At 39.3% G+C, this 20,500-nt stretch overlaps 1 protein-coding gene across 2 annotated transcripts in view; it reads left to right on the plus strand.

Annotated features, from left to right (window-relative positions):
* Window positions 1–20,500, plus strand: part of LOC133570911 (agouti-signaling protein-like) — a 54,673-nt gene that overhangs the window by 26,011 nt on the left and 8,162 nt on the right. The window contains exons 2-3 of one of the 2 annotated variants that reach the window (XM_061923740.2): window positions 4,826–4,943; window positions 5,109–5,155. In XM_061923740.2, the coding sequence (XP_061779724.1) occupies window positions 4,842–4,943; window positions 5,109–5,155 (149 nt within the window). In that variant the 5' untranslated portion in view covers window positions 4,826–4,841. Of the gene's footprint in view, window positions 1–4,825; window positions 5,011–5,108; window positions 5,156–20,500 lie in introns of both variants that reach the window. The other variant, XM_061923739.2, reaches the window with a different exon arrangement.

A 20,500-nucleotide genomic window follows, 5' to 3' on the forward strand; every position in this document is an offset into this window, starting at 1 on the left:
GTTGCTCATCATGCATATCCCTGACCAGCTGCACTGCAGCCTCCTCTCTCCTGGTCTGGAGTGATGGTAGGGGTTGTGAGATGTTTCCAGCTGTCCTCATAATGATTTTACAGGCACGTTTCTGGACTCGCTCTAGCTCTGCCTGTTGTTTTTTGGAGCAGCATGTACCGTATTAAGTTTGCTTATGCACAAAAACGTGACGTACTCCCTTTTTCACGGCAGTGATGAGAGTTATTAAGAGTTACTTGACGTGGATATGTGCGCTGCCTCATGCCAACTCCATGCTTCACGTACGCACATTTCTACAGGCTGTGGATACTTTGGCGACACACGGAGGTGGTTGCCCGGGCTTTGCCAACATTTGATTTTAACAATGTCAAAAAGATCAAGGCAAGGACACAAAATTCACTTTTTCACCAATGCATTTAATGCTTCACATTCATATTAATATTTGCGAGGATAATTTACAAACCCCGTTTGCAAATGAGTTGGGAAATTGTGTTAGATGTAAATATAAACGGAATACAATGATTTGCAAATCATTTTCAACCCATATTCAGTTGGATATGCTACAAAGACAACATATTTGATGTTCAAACTGATAAACTTTTTTTTTTTTTTTGCAAATAATCATTAACTTTAGAATTTGATGCCAGCAACACGTGACAAAGAAGTTGGGAAAGGTGGCAATAAATACTGATAAAGTTGAGGAATGCTCATCAAACACGTATTTGGAACATCCCACAGGTGAACAGGCAAATTGGGAACAGGTGGGTGCCATGATTGGGTATAAAAGGAGATTCCATGAAATGCTCAGTCATTCACAAACAAAGATGGGGCGAGGGTCACCACTTTGTCAACAAATGCGTGAGCAAATTGTTGAACAGTTTAAGTTTAAGGAATTTAGGTAATTCACCATCTACGGTCCGTAATATCATCAAAGGGTTCAGAGAATCTGGAGAAATCACTGCACGTAAGCAGCTAAGCCCGTGACCTTTGATCCCTCAGGCTGTACTGCATCAACAAGCGACATCAGTGTGTAAAGGATATCACCACATGGGCTCAGGAACACTTCAGAAACCCATGCACTGTCAGTAACTACAGTTGGTCGCTACATCTGTAAGTGCAAGTTAAAACTCTCCTCTGCAAGGCGAAAACCGTTTATCAACAACACCCAGAAACGTTCGCTGGGCCTGAGCTCATCTAAGATGGACTGATACAAAGTGGAAAAGTGTTCTGTGGTCTGACGAGTCCACATTTCAAATTGTTTTTGGAAACTGTGGACGTTGTGTCCTCCGGAACAAAGAGGAAAAGAACCATCTGGATTGTTATAGGCGCAAAGTTGAAAAGCCAGCATCTGTGATGGTATGGGGGTGTATTAGTGCCCAAGACATGGGTAACTTACACATCTGTGAAGGCGCCATTAATGCTGAAAGGTACATACAGCTTTTGGAGCAACATATGTTGCTATCCAAGCAACGTTACCATGAACGCCCCTGCTTATTTCAGCAAGACAATGCCAAGCCACATGTTACATTAATGTGGCTTCATAGTAAAAGTGTGCGGGTACTAGACTGGCCTGCCTGTAGTCCAGACCTGTCTCCCATTGAAAATGTGTGGCGTATTATGAAGCCTAAAATACCACAACGGAGACCCCCGGACTGTTGAACAACTTAAGCTGTACATCAAGCAAGAATGGGAAATAATTCCACCTGAGAAGCTTAAAGAATGTGTCTCCTCAGTTCCCAAATGTTTACTGAGTGTTGTTAAAAGGAAAAGCCATGTAACACAGTGGTGAACATGCCCTTTCCCAACTACTTTGGCACGTGTTGCAGCCATGAAATTCTAAGTTGCACCAGCTTGGTCCCTAAACGTGTAGGCCCGTGCAATTAAGTGGCCCTGCTAGCCAGGTCCATCCATCCATCATCACTATACAATACAACATTTCTATTAGAAGTGCTGTGACAGAGGGCCTTTCCCTCGCAATTTTTGGCCACCACAAAGTTGGATCTAAATATTTGTCGCCCCAATGAGTATAGGATGTACGCTTTGCTAAAATACAGAAATCATGTCCTAACTTTTTTGGACTAGCCATACTGTCCTACCTATTTATGCCTGCAAATGGCCAACAAGTTCATCTACAGTTCAGCCACAAGTGTTCCTGCCAAGTTTAAAAGTTCTCAGATGTTATCTTTGTAAGAAAAGAGAAGTGCGTATAGAACCCAAACATGAATTCCTGCAGCTCTGTGAATGTTTCTATGTTGTTGTCATGCCACTCTTCTTCTCTCCTTGCTGACCATGTTTTTCAATGTGGTTTTACAATATTGAAGAGGGGCTACGTTACATTCCAAGGTCCCCTGCGAATAATGGATGAATCCATAAGATCGCAAATTATTCTTCTCATTATTTTTTTTACAAACGCAAATGATATAGTTGGCCTTTTAATGCTAGTCTTGTTCAGCTCATTTTAGTAGTTCTCCTTTTATTATTAACATGCTAACAAAACAACCATCTGTCCATTTTTTTCCTCTATGCATGTCTTAACGTGCAGTGTATATACACATAATAGGGATGGGCGATATGGCCTAAAATCTATACTGTATTACGATATATTTTGCAGCCTCCTGCTATAATGGTATACAGTATACCACAATATATTATTTTGTATTATTTGGTATGTGAATGATATGGCTGCTGACGTATACGGTAACATATTACGTCATTTCCGTTTGTATCATTTTCCCAAAACTATCATTTTTTTACTTGCTAATTTACTTTAAATATTTGGTTAATTTATTTTGTAACATGGTCATAACAACACATCTGTTGAAATACAATGAGCGCTTATACTGCTGCTATTTGATACTTTACATTAGTTTTGGCCGATACTACAAATTTGTGTATCCATCCAATACCAAGTAGTTCCGGGGCCAGTATTGATCATAACATTGACTTCAAATTTTCAAGATTATTAAATGACAACATTTGTGATCACAATTACAATCAGACAAAAATACAGGACGACAAGGTAACAATATCAATTAAATATTATATGATTTCTTATCATTAGCTTACATTTAAATTAGAGATGTCCGATAATATCGGCCTGCCGATATTATGGGCCGATAAATGTGTTAAAATGTAATATCGGAAATTATCGGTGTCTGTTTTTTTTATTATCGGTACCGTTTTTATTTTATTATTATTTTTTTTAATTATTAAATCAACATAAAAAACACAAGATACACTTACAATTAGTGCACCAACCCAAAAAACCTTCCTCCCCCATTTACACTCATTCACACAAAAGGGTTGTTTTTTTCTGTTATTAATATTCTGGTTCCTACATTATATATCAATATATATATATCAATACAGTCTGCAAGGGACACAGTCCGTAAGCACACATGATTGTGCGTGCTGCTGGTCCACTAATAGAACTAACCTTTAACAGTTAATTTGACTAATTTTCATTAATTACTAGTTTCAATGTAACTGTTTTTATATTGTTTTACTTTCTTTTTTATTCAAGAAAATGTTTTTAATTTATTTATCTTGTTTTATTTTATAAACATTTTTTAAAAGTACCTTATCTTCACCATACCTGGTTGTCCAAATTAGACATAATAATGTGTTAATTCCACGACTGTATATATCGGTTGATATCGGTATCGGTTGATATCGGTATTGGTAATTAAAGAATATCGGATATCGGCAAAAAGCCATTATCGGACATCCCTAATTTAAATCCTTTGGTTTTTGTCCTCCTGTGTCCAAAGACTTTTATTGTGAGCATGTAAACAATAAAAAAAATGACAACATTTTTTAGTAATAAAAATTATCGATATAACTGTACAATCGACCATATACTGATACTATACTTAAAGTTAAAAGTTAAAGTACCAATGATTGTCACACACACACTAGGTGTGGTGAAATTATCCTCTGCATTTGACCCATCACCCTTGATCACCCCCTGGGAGGTGAGGGGAGCAGTGAGCAGCACCAGTGGCCACGCCCGGGGATAATTTTGGTGATTTAACCCCCAATTCCAACCCTTGATGCTGGGTGTCAAGCTGGGAGGTAATGGGTCCCATTTTTATAGTCTTTGGTATGACTCGGCCGGGGTTTGAACTCACGACCTACTGATCTCTTTGCTATCGTTACTAACGACCGATCTCCCCACCTATGTTTGCATTCAAGAGCTTTAGCTTGCGATTAGCGGTTAGCATATCTTCCTACTCTACAATGTGTAGTGTGGCATATCTAGCTATTCCTTGTCCTCCAGTGATAATGTTACTTACGTAAGAAACTTTGTTATATAGTCTATATTGCGAAACCTCAACACATCTGAAATTATTTTCCGACTACTGTTGTAAGCACTTATTACAAGCATGTATGCTGTAGCATTATTATTTCAAAATATTTATGCCTTACAGTGAGTAAGAAAGGTGTTTTTTGCGAATAAACTGCCTTTTATAGCATAGCTCGGTTGGTAGAGTGGCCGTGCCAGCAACTTGAGGGTTCCAGGTTCGATTCCCGCTTTCGCCATCCTGGTCTCTGCCGTTGTGTCCTTGGGCAAGACACTTTGCCCACCTGTTCCCAGTGCCACCCACACTGGTTTAAATGTAACTTAGATATTGGGTTTCACAATGTAAAGCGCTTTGAGTCACTAGAGAAAAGCGCTATATAAATATAATTCACTTCACTTCACTTCACTTTTTACAGTACATGCTGTAAATTAATATTAATAACAAAAAGAACAAAGAGCATCTGTACTGTCAGACCACTAATACATGTCCAATAATTTTGCTTTTTGCTCCAGAGGAAAGATTTTAAAAATGCAAGCTTTCCTGCTTCTGGGTTGCGTCGTCTTTGCTACCTCAGAGTACATCTTTGGCTCCGCCCACATGTTGACCGACGACAGGCTGTCCACCAACAAGGTGACCATGTTCAACTCACTCTCTCGAAACATCGACGCCGGCTTACAACCGCCAGTTGTCATTGTAGGCAAGTGAAAAACAACACAGCGCTTTGTTGTTGTTGTTGTTGTTGTTGTTTTTGTTGTTTGTTGTTGTTGGTCACACTTACTGTTTTTTGTCCAGCAGAACTGGCAAAATCAGGAAGGAGGAAGAGAACAAAGAGGGTCAAAAAGGTGAGTTTGCATGTACTGGTATTTATATTTTTCATATAAAAAACAAAATACAGTTTCGCAATCTAAAAGACAAATATAATAAATAAGCTAATGTGTAGTTCCATTAATTAAGGCTGCAGTAATGTCTTGGTAATAATAAATAAAACATAATAGTGCAACATAAATATTCAATAAAAACATACTAAAGGGGACGGCGTGGCTCGGTTGGGAGAGCGGTCGTGCCAGCAACCCCAGGGTTCCAGGTTCGATCCCCCCGGCTTTCTCGTCCGTTGTGTGCTTGGGCAAGACACTTCATCCTTGCTCCTTAATTTTTGTCATAGTTAGGGCCTTGCAAGGCAGCTCCCGCCATCAGTGTGTGACTGTGTAAATAGTGTCAAAAGTGCTTTGAGTACCTGGAAGGTAGAAAAGCGCTATATACAAGTATGACCCATTTACCATTACAGTACAACCTACCGGGTACTCTTCATTGTTTTATTATTTAATAAGGGTATATTTATCATACATTATGTACTTATTCATTACCCAATAATAGTTCTGTCAACTTTACTGCTTCATGTATTTACTTATTACTAAATGTAGTTTTAATTATTGTGCATACTTGCCAACCTTGAGACCTCCGATTTCGGGAGGTGGGTGGGTGGGTGGGTGGGGGCGTGGTCGAGGGTGGGGCGGGGCGTGGTTGGGGGCGTGGTTAATAGGGGAGGAGTATATTGACAGCTAGAATTCACCAAGTCAGTATATATATATATATATATATATATATATATATATATATATATATATATATACATATATATATATATATATATATATATATATATATATATATACATATATATATATATATATATATATATATATATATATATATATATATATATATATATATATATACATCCTGAAAATATGCAAACAAAACTGTGTTTGGATAATTGATACTTCAAACTTGCATAAATAAATATTAAGGAATATAACATAACTTGGCTTCTGAGAGCTTCAAAATGTAATGAATAAAATGCTAAAGTTGTTGATAAACAAGCAATTATTTTAATAATTAAATATGGTCATTTTAAATGAATTATTATGATAATTTAAAATGAATTATTTGAAATATGTTTATTTTAATGTATAATAATATGGCTGGATGTAATAAGGACTCAGAAAAATAAATAAATAAAAATACAATTAATTTTTATGTTTTTAGTAAAATATAGTAAAAATGTATTTAGTTGCTTTTTTTAAAATTAATAAATATATTTATTTTTAGGTAAGATAAACATAATAATACAATTTATCTCTAGTCTGGATGATTTAGTTCTTGTCACCCTGTTGTCCTCCCGTCGTGAAAAAAGGCTGTCCTCACTCAGGTCCGCATGGAGCTGGAGGGGGCGTGGCCTCCAGCTCCTGCTGAAAATCAGGAGATTTTCGGGAGACTATTTGTCCCGGGAGGTTTTCGGGAGAGGCGCTGAATTTCGGGAGTCTCCCGAAAAATTCGGGAGGGTTGGCAAGTATGATTATTGTGCTGTAATCTAAATTAGAGCATGTTGCTGATTATGTTGTAAATGTTTTCAAATTCTTCTTAATTCCACTACTTATTTAATGAATACATTCTGGTCCTACCTTTATTTAAGTTAAAGTTAAATTACCAATGGTTGTCACACACACACTAGGTGTGGTGAAATGTGTCCTCTGCATTTGACCCACGGCATGGCGTAGTGGGTAGAGCAACCGTGCCAGAAACCTGAGGGTTGCAGGTTCGCTCCCCGCCTCTTACCATCCAAAAATCGCTGCCGTTGTGTCCTTGGGCGGGACACTTCACCCTTTGCCCTCGGTGCCACTCACACCGGTGAATTGTATGATGAATGATAGGTGGTGGTCGGAGGGGCCGTTGGCGCAAATTGCAGCCACGCTTCCGTCAGTCTACCCCAGGGCAGCTGTGGCTATGAAAGTAGCTTGCCACCACCAGGTGTGAATGATTGATGGGTTCTACATGTAAAAGCGACTTTGGGTACTTAGAAAAGCGCTATATAAATCCCAGTTATTATTATTATTATTATTATCCCCTTGTTCACCCCCTGGGAGGTGAGGGGAACAGTGGGCAGCAGTGGTGCCGCGCCCGGGAATCATTTTTGGTGATTTAACCCCAATTCAACCCTTGATGCTGAGTGCCAAGCAGGGAGGTAATGGGTCCCATTTGTATAGTCTTTGGTATGACTCGGGCCTATCCTTTTCCAGAAAAAGCTCTGTTTGTTTGTTGTAAAAGTCCCCCTGATTGTCTTTTAGTTTAAAAAAAAAAAGTATTTCAGCTGCTTTTCCTCCTCGTAGAAAGGCGGCAGTGCCAGGCACCTGCCGGGTCTTGTACTTCCCCTTCACGGTAATCCAGAGTTGCCGTATGACATTTCTCTGCAGTTTACTGTCCGATTAGCAAGAATATACAAACAAGCAATTAAAGTTATGGATAAAAAAAATCTAGGCACTATCATCAATGTGACATTCTAAAAAAAATACAGTATTTTAAATTGGGACAGTCTTCACACATTTGCAGACTTAAAAGTGACCTATAAAGTACTGCATGAATTGGCTCCAGATCCTCTGGCAGAGTTCATCAGCCAAAGAAACAGCCGTGAGCGTGTCACTCGAGGCTCTGTCAGAGGTGACTGTTATATTCCTCCGCGCAGGAGCACTTAAAGCGTGTAAGGAGTGCAAATGTGCGGAACTCAGTACCTGGCGTTAACGCACTTTTTGTGTCTTTTTACGCATTGAAATCAGAAAGGACGCGAAATTCCGGAAGTCCACGCGTCGCCAGGAAGCGGATTTTCTTCTTTTTTTTTTTACCGATCATCACATTCCGCCTGTGTTTTGTTTTGTTTATTTTTCTTACCCTGATGTGGGATCTGATGTCGTTGTGGCTTGTGCAGCCCTTTGAGACACTCGCGATTTAGGGCTATATAAGTAAACATTGATTGATTGATTGATTATATTTTCCAGGTCAAATTATTAATTATTAAATCTTGGTCGACTTTAAAGTAATGCACTTTCCGGTGCAATTTCTTAAATTTTGATTCAGCGAAAGTTTTATCGATCACAAATACTGTATTTCCGGTGTTAGGACTCCCGTGTGTCATTGTTTTTGTCATGGAGAGCAATAAACCCAAGAAGCGAAGCTTCAATGAAAAGTGGCTTCAGGAGCCACGTTTCAGCAAATGGCTGACATATGAAGATGGAAAGATGTTTTGCACGCCATGTAAACGGGCTAAGAAAAAGAAAACCTTTACGACTGGATGCACTGATTTTCAAAGATCCAGCCTCACCAGGCACCAAGAAACACCCTCCAATTTGGGTCCTTACAGTTCCGCTCTTTGGTCGGAATGACGAGGTCGTCGATTTGTTACAACTCTTTATTTATGTTTTCCACAAAGCCAACCGGACATCCACTGTTACTCCCTCCGAGGTCTTAATCAAGGCTCAAGTTGTTCGTTTTTCTCAAACAGACATTTATTTTCAGCCACGCCTTCTCCTCGTCACAACGATGCCAACACAATGCCAAAATAATGCCGTCAGAACTAATAAATAAGAAAAAACAGAACTTACAATTAGTCTGACATCCAATAACATAAAACACATTGATTTCACATACATATCAAAAAGAATCATACCTCATTGGCCTCACAAACTCAGAGGGAATAAAGTTTCTTTCCAAGCCGAGACTCCATTAATCTCTTCCATTTGCTGTCTCATGCTGCTTCCCTTTTTTCCGTCACATATTAATTGTCCCCCCAACAATGTGACCAAACCGGAACAAAAAATATGTTCCTCTCCAATTTACATGAGTTTTGTAACAAAAATAAAGTTAACTTATACTTGCATGAAATTACCAAAGAAAATACATTTTTAATCACATTAAATGTAAATATGAACTTATATTTATACATTGTATTTATTTACTCTAACCAACTATGAAATTATATAACATATATACAATGTGCTTCTGTCAGCAGCTACACTCCCACCAAATCTAATGTGTTTTCCCTTTTCAGACTAGTGTGGGTCTATTCTGCTTCTAACAGTGTAACTGTCTTGTGGATAGGTCTGTCCAAGTGTGTCTGCTTGTTGAGTCGTGTGCCATGGTCATCTAATGTAGTCACTGATTAGAAGCTGCACTTTGCGCACACATCCATCTTCACTTGGATACACTGCAGTGACCTTAGCAAGTTTCCAATCGTTTCTGGGTGCTGTGTCATCTTGTATGAGCACTATATCATTGACTTTGGCATTCCTTCTTGTCTTCTGCCATTTCTGTCTTTGCTGTAGGTTCAACAAGTATTCCTTTCTCCATCTGCGCCAGAACTCATTGGCGAGATATTGCACTCTACGCCATCTCTTGCGTAGGTATAGGTCTTCCTTCACAAATCTGGTGAGCCTTGCAATAGCTTTGACAAATCTCGACCAGCTGAAGAACTTCTCAAAACGTTCTTCCAGAGAAACCACCTTGAGTGTGCGGTGTACGACAGCTTTGCGTACTTCTGAGTCTCTTGCGTCAAGTTCTCCCACCTTGCACTCTCCACTGGGTAGCTCTTCTTGCCATAGAAGACTTGGCCCACTGAACCAGTTTGAGGCGATTAGTTCTTTGGCCTTGAGTCCACGCAATGCATGGTCTGCAGGATTGTCCTCCGATGCAACATACTTCCACTGTGTGGGGATGGTATTCTCTCTGATACGTTGGATGCGGTTCGCTACGAACACATGAAAGCGTCTTGCCTCATTGTTGACATATCCCAAGACGACTTGTGAATCTGTCCAGAAGAATTCTTCAACATTCAGCTCCAACTCTGCATTGAGCATGTCACTTGTACGCACTGCAACGACTGCTGCAGACTGCTCCAACCTTGGTACTGTAGTGACTTTGGTAGGTGCTACTCTGGACTTCGCGAATACAATAGAGCAATGGATTGCTCCTGGGCCATTCCGAAATTTGCACAAGACCCCTACCAGCGTGTTGGTCAATTCTGGTCCGGTCAAAAGGTAATCATTCAACAAGACTCCTTCATACTTCACCGAACAATTGAAGACCACTCTTATTTTTCGGGCTTTTGGGGATGGTACACCCCATGATGTGGAATGTACCAGGCAGGACCTTTGTCCAGTTCTTCAGGAGGCACCTTTTCTGCATCTCCGCGCTCTATTGTTTCATTCATGAACTTCATGTAGTCTTTGTGATACGGTTTGTCTCTTTCAAATCTTTTCTTCAAACACTTGAGTCGATGTTCTGCACATTTCTTGTTGTTCTGTAAGTTTGGTCTGTCTTTTTTGAAAGGCAAAGGTAGTTCACAATGACCATCTTCTTGCATTTTCACTACTCTTTCCATTATTGAAATGAACCGCAAGTCTTCTTGGGAGAAATGAGAGTCTTCCACTTTTCTTTCGTTGAAATCAGACTCAAGCACTTTAATCACATCCAATGGTGTAATCACTTCTTTGACTTGGGTGCGACAAATGTAGTGCACTTCCTTCAACAACTGATCAGATGGTGAATTGGGTGTCACTTCCTTGACAACAATCCTGTGGCTGCATCCAATTGCATCTCCATAGTCAACACATGGATCAAGTCCTCCAACTATGGTCCAGCCAAGATCTGTTTTCTGCGCAAAGGGCTCATTGTCTCTTCCTGACACGACTTCTCTGGGTACCAGAGCTTGTGAACAGTTGTAACCTATTAGCAGACCAACATCGCATTCAATTAGAGGGGCGATCTCATCAGCGAGGTGCTCTAAGTGAGACCATGCTCTTGCTGCGTTCGGAGTGGGAATGTGACGTAGATTGGCAGGGATAAACTCTCTTGTATATGTCATGGGAAGAGGGATTCTCTTTGACGAGTAGAAGCCTCTGACTTGTAGATCTGTCAGCTTTTGACTAGAAACAACTGTGTCTTTGGATGACAGTGTGGAGAGCTTTAACTGCACATCTTTCTTGTCTGTGTCCAAAACATCTGCCTTTTCTTGCAGAACAAATGTTGTGTCACTCTGACTGTCTAAAAGAGCGTAAAGCAATAGTTCTTTTTCTGGATTACTTTTTGTGGACAACCACACTGGAACAATTGTGGATGTGAGGTCAGTATTGTCACTTTGGATAACACGGTTTGAGATAGCCTCATTTGGTGTTTCTTGATTTGGTTCCTTAGTTTGTTTGGTTTCCTTTGACTCACTTGTCCCCTTTGTTTCCCTTTGGATGTCTTTATTCTTTCTTGACTCTTTGTCTCGTTCTTCATGTAAGCATGTTGGGTGTTTCCCCTTACATGTGTTGCAGGTACTTCTCTTTTCGCATTTCTTTGAGATGTGTCCAGATTTAAGACAACCAAAACACAATCCCTTGTCCTTTACAAATTGCACCTTTGCAGCGTTCTCCTTCTCTATGAACTTTCGACATGTCAGAATGTTGTGATTTGACCTTTCACAGAATTCACACTTCAGTGTATCGGTTTTCTCCTCCGTACTGCTTGTCAATGTCCTTGCTCCAACATTCCGAATCATTGGAGTTTTCGCTTTCTCTTTCTCTGAATCATTTGCCTTGAGAGCACTTAGAGATGTCACTGGGTTGCACGCAATCCTGGCTTCCTTTTCTACAAAGTTGACAAAATGGCTTAATGTAGGAAATGAACCACACTGATCTTCAATCTCAACTACTTTACGATTCCATCTTGCCGTAAGCCAATCAGGAAGCTTGCTGAGCATTCTCTGGTTCTCATAGCAGTCATTTAAAATTTGAAGACTCTTTATCTGTAGCATTGCCACTTCGCAACCTTTGAGAAAGTCTGAGAACTCTCTTAGTTCCACATTATCCTTGGTTCCAATTCTTGGCCATGCTGAGAGCTTATCTCTGAAAGCTTTGGCGATTACAAATGGACTACCATATCTTTCTTCCAGAGTGTTCCAAGCTGTACGGTATGCCATTTCTGTTCCGAGCAGAAAGTAGCTTTCAACTGCCTTTCTCGCAAGACCGCCAACATACTTTCGGAGGTAGTAGATCTTTTCAGCCACTGGGATGTTCTTTCTTTCAATCAGTAATTGAAAAGACATTTTCCAATCCTTGTACTTGATGGGATCTCCATTGAAAACTGCGGGCTCTGGAACCGGTAGACGGCTAAAGTTGATGGACTCTGCCAAGGCTGTAGCCAGTGCTGTCATGCTATCTTCTGGTGTTTTAATGCTAACAGGTTGCCCTCTTGTGGTGTCTTTTGGTATGAATGGTTGTGCATATGGATTGCAACCCAAAGATTCAATTTTCACTTCAGAATTTCTTACTGGCTTGGATGGTAGCTTTCTTGGTGTGCTCCTTCCATGCAGAAGATCTGACAATTCCTCATCTGAGTTGCCTTCTTGTTCATACACTTCCAGTCGCGCTTTTGCAGCATTCATTTGCTTTACCGTTTCCAAGCGTTCAAGATCCCTCTTCTTTCGTTCCATTTCTTTCTCAAGCATTTCGAGTTCACTTTTGCCACGTTCCATTTTTTCTAAGACCAACAGAGTGGCTTCAGCTGCAGCTACTTCTGCTGCTGCGTCTTGCCTTTTTGCAGACAGCTGACTTGAATGTCGACTACTTGAGTTTTTGGATCTTTGCAACGATGCTAAAATCATACCTGCCAACTTTTGAAATCAGAAAAACCTAGTAGCCAGGGTCCAGGGGCCGCAGGCCCCGGTAGGTCCAGGACAAAGTCCTGGTGGGGGGTCCAGGCCGACGCAAAATGATTGATTGCATTCAGACAGGTTAAAATGTTGCTAAAACCATCACTTTTCTATCAGTCAGTGACTTTTCAAAACACAAATATATTACAGCAAAAATCATATGGGTTGATTGACATGTTTATTCTGTAAGCTAACTTCAATAGTTTGAAATTATTTTGACAGTTAATGCCAGTTATCCTGTCAACCTTTCACAAGACTTCAATTTGTTAATTGAAAGTATAAACAGTATAAACACTTTTTACAGTAAACAAATGGTAAAACAGTACTAAACAATTCCATAAAAAAAAAAAATTGGTGTCATTATTAACTTTCTGTCCAAGCTTGTATAATCTACTGCCTTGTTCAATTGTAAAAAATATTCTGTGCCTAAAATTCACATTTCTATCACAATTATCATACTGTAAACATGGTAAGCTAACTTCATTAAAATTAATAGTCCTGTCAATAGCATGGAATTACAATTCAAATGTAGTTTTTTTGTAAGCCTTTCAAAAGAATTCAAAATATGAAAAATTAATGAAAATTAATTTAAGCCATCAGACACTTGAAAAGTGGCACATCACATCTCTAATGTAATCATTTTAACTTTTGAACAGAAATAGCACTGCAAAAATATTAAGGACATACTTCTGTATTTTGGTAGTTATGCTGTCAACATTTAACAAGATTTCTTCAACTTGGACTTGAAAGCATAAATAGTATAAACACTTTTAACAGTATAACAGTACTAAACAATTCCAATAGATAACATTGGGTGTCATTACCTTTTTGTGGCTAAAATCCAAATTTAGCAACGGCATTAGACTTGTGTTTTTTTGTCCCAACGTGGTCTTTTACATCGCTAATTCCTCCGTGTCCGATCAAAAAATCTTGTCTGCACAAGGTGCAATTCGCGTAGTTTTCACCCTTTTTGGAACGGATAATTATTCCCGGATAGGCTTTTGAATATTCTTCACGGAATGACTGCAGTTTTCTTTTCGGTTTAAGACTCGTTTGCGATTTTTCTCCGGCTGATTCCATGATCGTTCGCTCGTTTGGAAACAATGGGCAACAGGTGCCTCGTGCTTGGCAGCGGTGCTATAAATAGCCTCCCGCATGGCATTCTGAATGGCTCGATAGGAAGTTACGGGAAGCAGTGTCGATTGTGATTGTTGTTACGCGATTTCGTGAATAAAACTTAAAAAAAATTAAAAAAAATGTAATTAATGAAAAAACATATTTTTTATCACTGCAACCGTAACCCGTAATAGGTTGATGAAAACCGTACTAATTACGGGAAAACCGGAGTAGTTGGCAGGTATGTAAAATAAACGCTGAGCGAGTTTCACTCCAGTTAAATGACCTCTTGTCTTGATCTCGCTCATCTTCTTCTGCTGCAAGATTCTCTTGTGCTTGTTGGAAAACCTTCTGAGAAACTGCATCACATGTGTCAATTCTGCGGCGAGTGTTTCCATCAGGAGTTTCATGACTATGTATAGTTCTTCATATGCTTGCATGACTTCACCAGAAGTTTCTTGTATCAGAGCAATGTGATCGTGCAAGCTTGCTATATCAGATGTGTCAAGTGCTCTTTTTGCTTGTTTGGCAGTAGATTTCCATTTTTCATAACTGGCGTTGAATCGAGCTTGAAGCTTGCTCACCATTTCCTCATGAAACGCTTGGCCTTTCTCAGTGAGCTTTCTGGGTCTTGTACTTTTCCTTATGCCCTCTTCTTTCACTGCTTGACTTGTGCTCGGCTCATGGGGATTTGAGATCGCAACTTCTCCAGGATCTTCTTGCAGCAACACCACAGCGTGTCGAGTGTCAATGTGTTCTTGGTCAGACATGTTGCTAGCCTATTGATTTTGTGTTTTAGCTTAATTAGGTTTGAATATTAGCCAACTTGAAAGTTTGGATGAAAATGTATTAACTGTAGTTGAATAAAAATGTAAATGTAGGCTAACTGTCAACTTAGATATGTTTAGGTTTGCTTTTTCTTTAAAAAATAAAGTTTGTGTATTATGACAGTATTTTTAGTTAAAGTTTATCTTCTTCCACTTGTTATCAAACACACATACATTTCAATATCAAAAAAATGTATTATAAATGTGCCTTTAAATACCTTGATGTGCTCTTTTAAATTGCCAAAACCAAAACAAGCAATTAATTTAAGATAAGCTTTGCAATGATAATCACCTTGTATCATACAAGCACTTTCTTAACTTACCGTATTTTCCGCACTATAAGCCGCCCCGGGTTATTAGCCGCACCTTCAATGAATGGCATATTTCAAAACTTTGTCCACCTATAAGCCGCCCCGGACTATAAGCCGCGCCTACGCTGCGCTAAAGGGAATGTCAAAAAAACAGTCAGATAGGTCAGTCAAACTTTAATAATATATTAAAAACCAGCGTTCTAACAACTCTGTCCCAAAATGTACGCAAATGTGCAATCACAAACATAGTAAAATTCAAAATAGTGCAGAGCAATAGCAACATAATGTTGCTCGAACGTTAATGTCACAACACACAAAATAAACATAGCGCTCACCTTCTGAAGTTATTCTTCATTCGTAAATCCTTCGTCTTCGGTGTCCGAATTGAAAAGTTGGGCAAATGTGGGATCCAAAATGGCCGGTTCCGTCTCGTCGAAGTCATCGGAGTCAGTGTCACTGTTGTCCAGCAGTTGCTGTGAAATAGTGGTCCGTGTGCGGATGAAGCGATTGCGTCTTTTCATGAACCGGAAACACCAAGAAGCACCACCTTTAAAATCATCCAGGTGAAGTTCGCTTGCTAGCGTTGTTGCCTTCATTCGAATAGTGATGGTGCTGACACTTCTGCTTGCTGCTCTCTGCTCAACAACCCACTGTTCGAGTTTGTCCTCCAACAGTAGCCATCTTGCTTTGTTCCCTCGGAAACTCTGTTTTGTCTTCTTTACCTGGCGCAGTTCATCTTCTTGCTTCCTCCACCTACGCACCATTGATTCATTTATGTTATATTCTCTTGCTGCTGCTCTATTTCCGTGTTCTTCGGCATGACTTATTGCCTAAAGTTTAAATTCTGCGTTATACGCGTGTCGCTTAGTAGGAGCCATTTTGTGGTCTTTACAGATGTAAACACACAAAGGAAATGAAACGAAAATCCGCGCGCTTCTTCTTCTTCCGGGGGCGGGTGGTTGCTTACAGTAGAAGAAGAAGCGCTTCCTGTTCTATGGGGGCGGGTGCTTACCTTGGCGGTTGCTTGCGTAGAAGAAGAAGCGCTTCCTGTTCTACCGGGAAAAAAGATGGCGGCTGTTTACCGTAGTTTGCGAGATCGAAACTTTATGAAAATGAATCTTAATATTTATCCATATATAAAGCGCACCGGGTTAAAAGCCGCACTGTCAGCTTTTGAGTAAATTTGTGGTTTTTAGGTGCGGCTAATGGTGCGGAAAATACGGTAAATAATTACTTCGCACCACAGCAGGATATCCCTTTTAGCATTTAGAAAGTCCCTTTTCAATTTAGCAGGTTAAACCAACATTCACATTTAACTTGTTTTAAACGTGTTACTTGGTGTTGAGTTAACCACGCTGCACCGTTGGACCCTGATTGCTTCTGGAATGTCCGTGCATGCGGCTTCTTTCCTTTGAAGATTGAGAGCGATGTCACTCATCAAACAGCTGCTCGTTAACGGCTCCGCTGCTGCGACAGGCTCCCTCTCGTCTCTCTTTCTCTTCAGCGCGATGTAGGCTGAGTTCTGACTGTTACTCCCTCCGAGGTCTTAATCAAGGCTCAAGTTGTTCGTTTTTCTCAAACAGACATTTATTTTCAGCCACGCCTTCTCCTCGTCACAACGATGCCAACACAATGCCAAAATAATGCCAAAAATAATGCCGTCAGAACTAATAAATAAGAAAAAACAGAACTTACAATTAGTCTGACATCCAATAACATAAAACACATTGATTTCACATACATGTCAAAAAGAATCATACCTTATACATAGTTTTCACGCCCGACTGATTTCCCATGATGCTCCGCGCGATCCGCCATTTTGAAAGGCAAGCGCACCGGTACAACATCAGCAAATTCATATATACGAACCCGTTCACAAACGTATGCATAATGGCCGAGAAACCAGCAAAAAATAAGTATAAAGAAGGCTTGGACAACCAGACGTTGGAAAGATACAACCAGAAGACACAATGCATAGGCGTTGACCCGTACGAAGTGCCGAAACAAAGTTTCACGTATGACCACAAATGCCTCCCGGCCATAACGTACATAGACATTTTGAACTACCTCGTCAATTACACCAGTGCCTATACAATGGAGGAATTGAGGGCATTCAAGTCTCTGGAGGCGTACAACCAGTTTATTAACGGATGGGTCAGCGACGTTAAAAGCATGACTGCAAACGAGAAAGTGCTTGTAGTGGGCAGGGTATGTATATATAACGTACATTAAAACCATGTGTTTAGCGAGGACACGTCGGACTCCTTAGGATAAGGGGAGTCTGCCCAAGCCTGTCCTCTCCCATCCACTTATATTTATTTATATATGTGATAAATTTGTTAATTTATTCAATTTGTTAGTTTTGATAATGCCCAACTGAAGATGGGCTGAGATGGGCGCTATATATCCTGAGGGGGGGGGGGCTTTCGCTTTCGTGGTCCATCCCATAAAGGGCTTCGAGAATAGCAAATTGACAAAAAAATAAACAATACATCGTTCTAAAATGTTTAATAAACAGATTGAGACGTAATCCTACCTGTTACAAAGTGATCAGAACATATTTTGGAATGTTGAGATGGCTCCTCTTTCCTGTTGATGCTTGCCAACCACAAGCGTCGTCTCTCCTCGCTGATTTTCCTTGTCTGTTCTCCTTCGTTGTGTCTAATTTTAGGAATACTGAAAAATCCTCGCTGCACTGATCCATCCCGTCGATTTGTACATCCATTCACCCAACAGGAAATAACCATTATGCGCCTTTCACCAGTGTTTGCTCGAAGCTATTGTCAATAATCGTGAAGCGTGTCAACTAGGCCAGGTGTGTTTTGTTTGCCTCCCAAGATGGCGGATGACCCGGGATAACCCGGATGTGTGACGTCACGTAAACACCATGTATTGGCCTCACAAACTCAGAGGGAATAAAGTTTCTTTCCAAGCCGAGACTCCATTAATCTCTTCCATTTGCTGTCTCATGCTGCTTCCCTTTTTTCCGTCACATATTAATTGTCCCCCCAACAATGTGACCAAACCGGAACAAAAAATATGTTCCTCTCCAATTTACATGAGTTTTGTAACAAAAATAAAGTTAACTTATACTTGCATGAAATTACCAAAGAAAATACATTTTTAATCACATTAAATGTAAATATGAACTTATATTTATACATTGTATTTATTTACTCTAACCAACTATGAAATTATATAACATATATACAATGTGCTTCTGTCAGCAGCTACATCCACCATGCTATTAACACTCCTGAACATGCTCGCGCTCCCTCTCCTAACTTGCTCACTCACTTACTCATATCACTCACCCCACATACCGCCATTCTTAAAGGGGAACACACAGCTTATGGCCATCACCAAGCCAGACATGAAATGCTAGAGGCATTAAGTGCCACTGTATTAAATGACATTGAAACTCACTTGCAAAATTCTAAGTTTGTTGGCATTATTTGCCATGAAAGTGTAGATGTGGCGGTTTTTAAACGACTGATGATCTACCTACAGGTGAGAATAATCAATTAAATTTGTCATATGCATGTATGCCCCGGCACACGATTATCATAATTTCATGACCGAAGCAAAACATTTTTTACATTTATACTAGGGATGTCCGATAATGGCTTTTTGCCGATATCCGATATTCCGATATTGTCCAACTCTTTAATTACCGATACCGATATCAACCGATACCGATATCAACCGATATATACAGTCGTGGAATTAACACATTATTATTTATTTATTATTATTGTTTATTATTATTTATTATTATTTATTATTATTTATAATTATTTATTTAGTTTGTGAACCTGTTCTCAAACAATGGCAATAAAACGATTCTGATTATGCCTAATTTGGACAACCAGTTATGGTAAAGATAAGGTCCTTTTTTAAAAAATTTATAAAATAAAATAAGATAAATAAATTAAAAACATGTTCTTGAATAAAAAAGAAAGTAAAACAATAAAAAAACAGTTACATAGAAACTAGTAATTAATGAAAATGAGTAAAATTAACTGTTAAAGGTTAGTACTATTAGTGGACCAGCAGCACGCACAATCATGTGTGCTTACGGACTGTATCCCTTGCAGACTGTATTGATATATATTGATATATAATGTAGGAACCAGAATATTAATAACAGAAAGAAACAACCCTTTTGTGTGAATGAGTGTAAATGGGGGAGAGAGGTTTTTTGGGTTGGTGCACTAATTGTAAGTGTATCTTGTGTTTTTTATGTTGATTTAATAATTTAAAAAAAATAAAAATAAAAAAAATAAAATTAAACCCGATAATGATAATAAAAAAACTGATACCTATAATTTCCGATATTACATTTTAACGCATTTATTGGCTGATAATATCGGACATCTCTAATTTATACTGAAATAAATACATCTACAACGTATTAAATAAAAATATAGAAAAAAAATACCGGCAGCAGTATGGTTTAGATTCATGAAGGAAAGAAGAAAGTGAATTAATGTTTATAAGTGAATAAATTTACATATGCATAAAAATGTGTTTTCTTTTGTATAATTTTTTTAATGAATTAAGTAAAGTTTATGACAACCTTTTTCCGAAACACAATATAGAATGTGAGATACAACAGGATAATGCATACATTTATCATTTGTTTTCAAAACAGTTACAAAAAAGTGGCACCCCAAAAATTTTCTGTGGGACCCCATTTTTATGACTTGATGGGGTCCCTGGGACCCCATTTTGAAAATTCCTAGTGCCAACACTATGTTATCTTTGTTTTTTTTAATGACTGCCTCCCCTTACCATATGCCACTGCTGCAACTTTATTCTTTTTTTACAAATCCTTTCTTTGCAACCCAAAAAAAGTAATCAGGCACGTGTTGGCACAGGTAGGAATAAATAAATTCATTGAATTATGTACAATGCGATGTAGAATACTTTTTTTTATAACATGTTAAATAAACCAAACCAATCCAAAACGTTTTAATCTAAATCAGTAAAAATGTAGAACCAAATCTGCATGTTTATCCTTGTGTAACACCTGTGCCTTTCACACAGAACCAGTGAAACGGGACATGTGCGTGCACAGCAATGAGTAACTCAGCAGGATACGCTTCACCACAACCGCTGTCTGTTAAGACCGAGCAGTCTAACCCCTGACTCGCCTCCGTCACCCCTTTTTGTGTTTTTAACACAGGAAGCGACACAGAAAAAAAGGGTTCTTTATTCCCGCCTTTAACACGCAGCGTGAAAGAGTTGGCTGGAGGACGCAGATGCTACAGCCTTTATTGTGGACAAGCGGTCTGTGCGCAGATATCACCTTGCAAATCAGCCGGCGCCGAATCGCAACGTGACACGCTTTTAAAAGTGCAAGTTTTTTAACGTCCGGTATAAGTTTACACCATGGCTTTATGGAACGTG

This window comes from Nerophis lumbriciformis, linkage group LG28, assembly GCF_033978685.3.
Source record: "Nerophis lumbriciformis linkage group LG28, RoL_Nlum_v2.1, whole genome shotgun sequence".
In the NCBI taxonomy this organism is placed as follows: Eukaryota; Metazoa; Chordata; class Actinopteri; order Syngnathiformes; family Syngnathidae; genus Nerophis; species Nerophis lumbriciformis.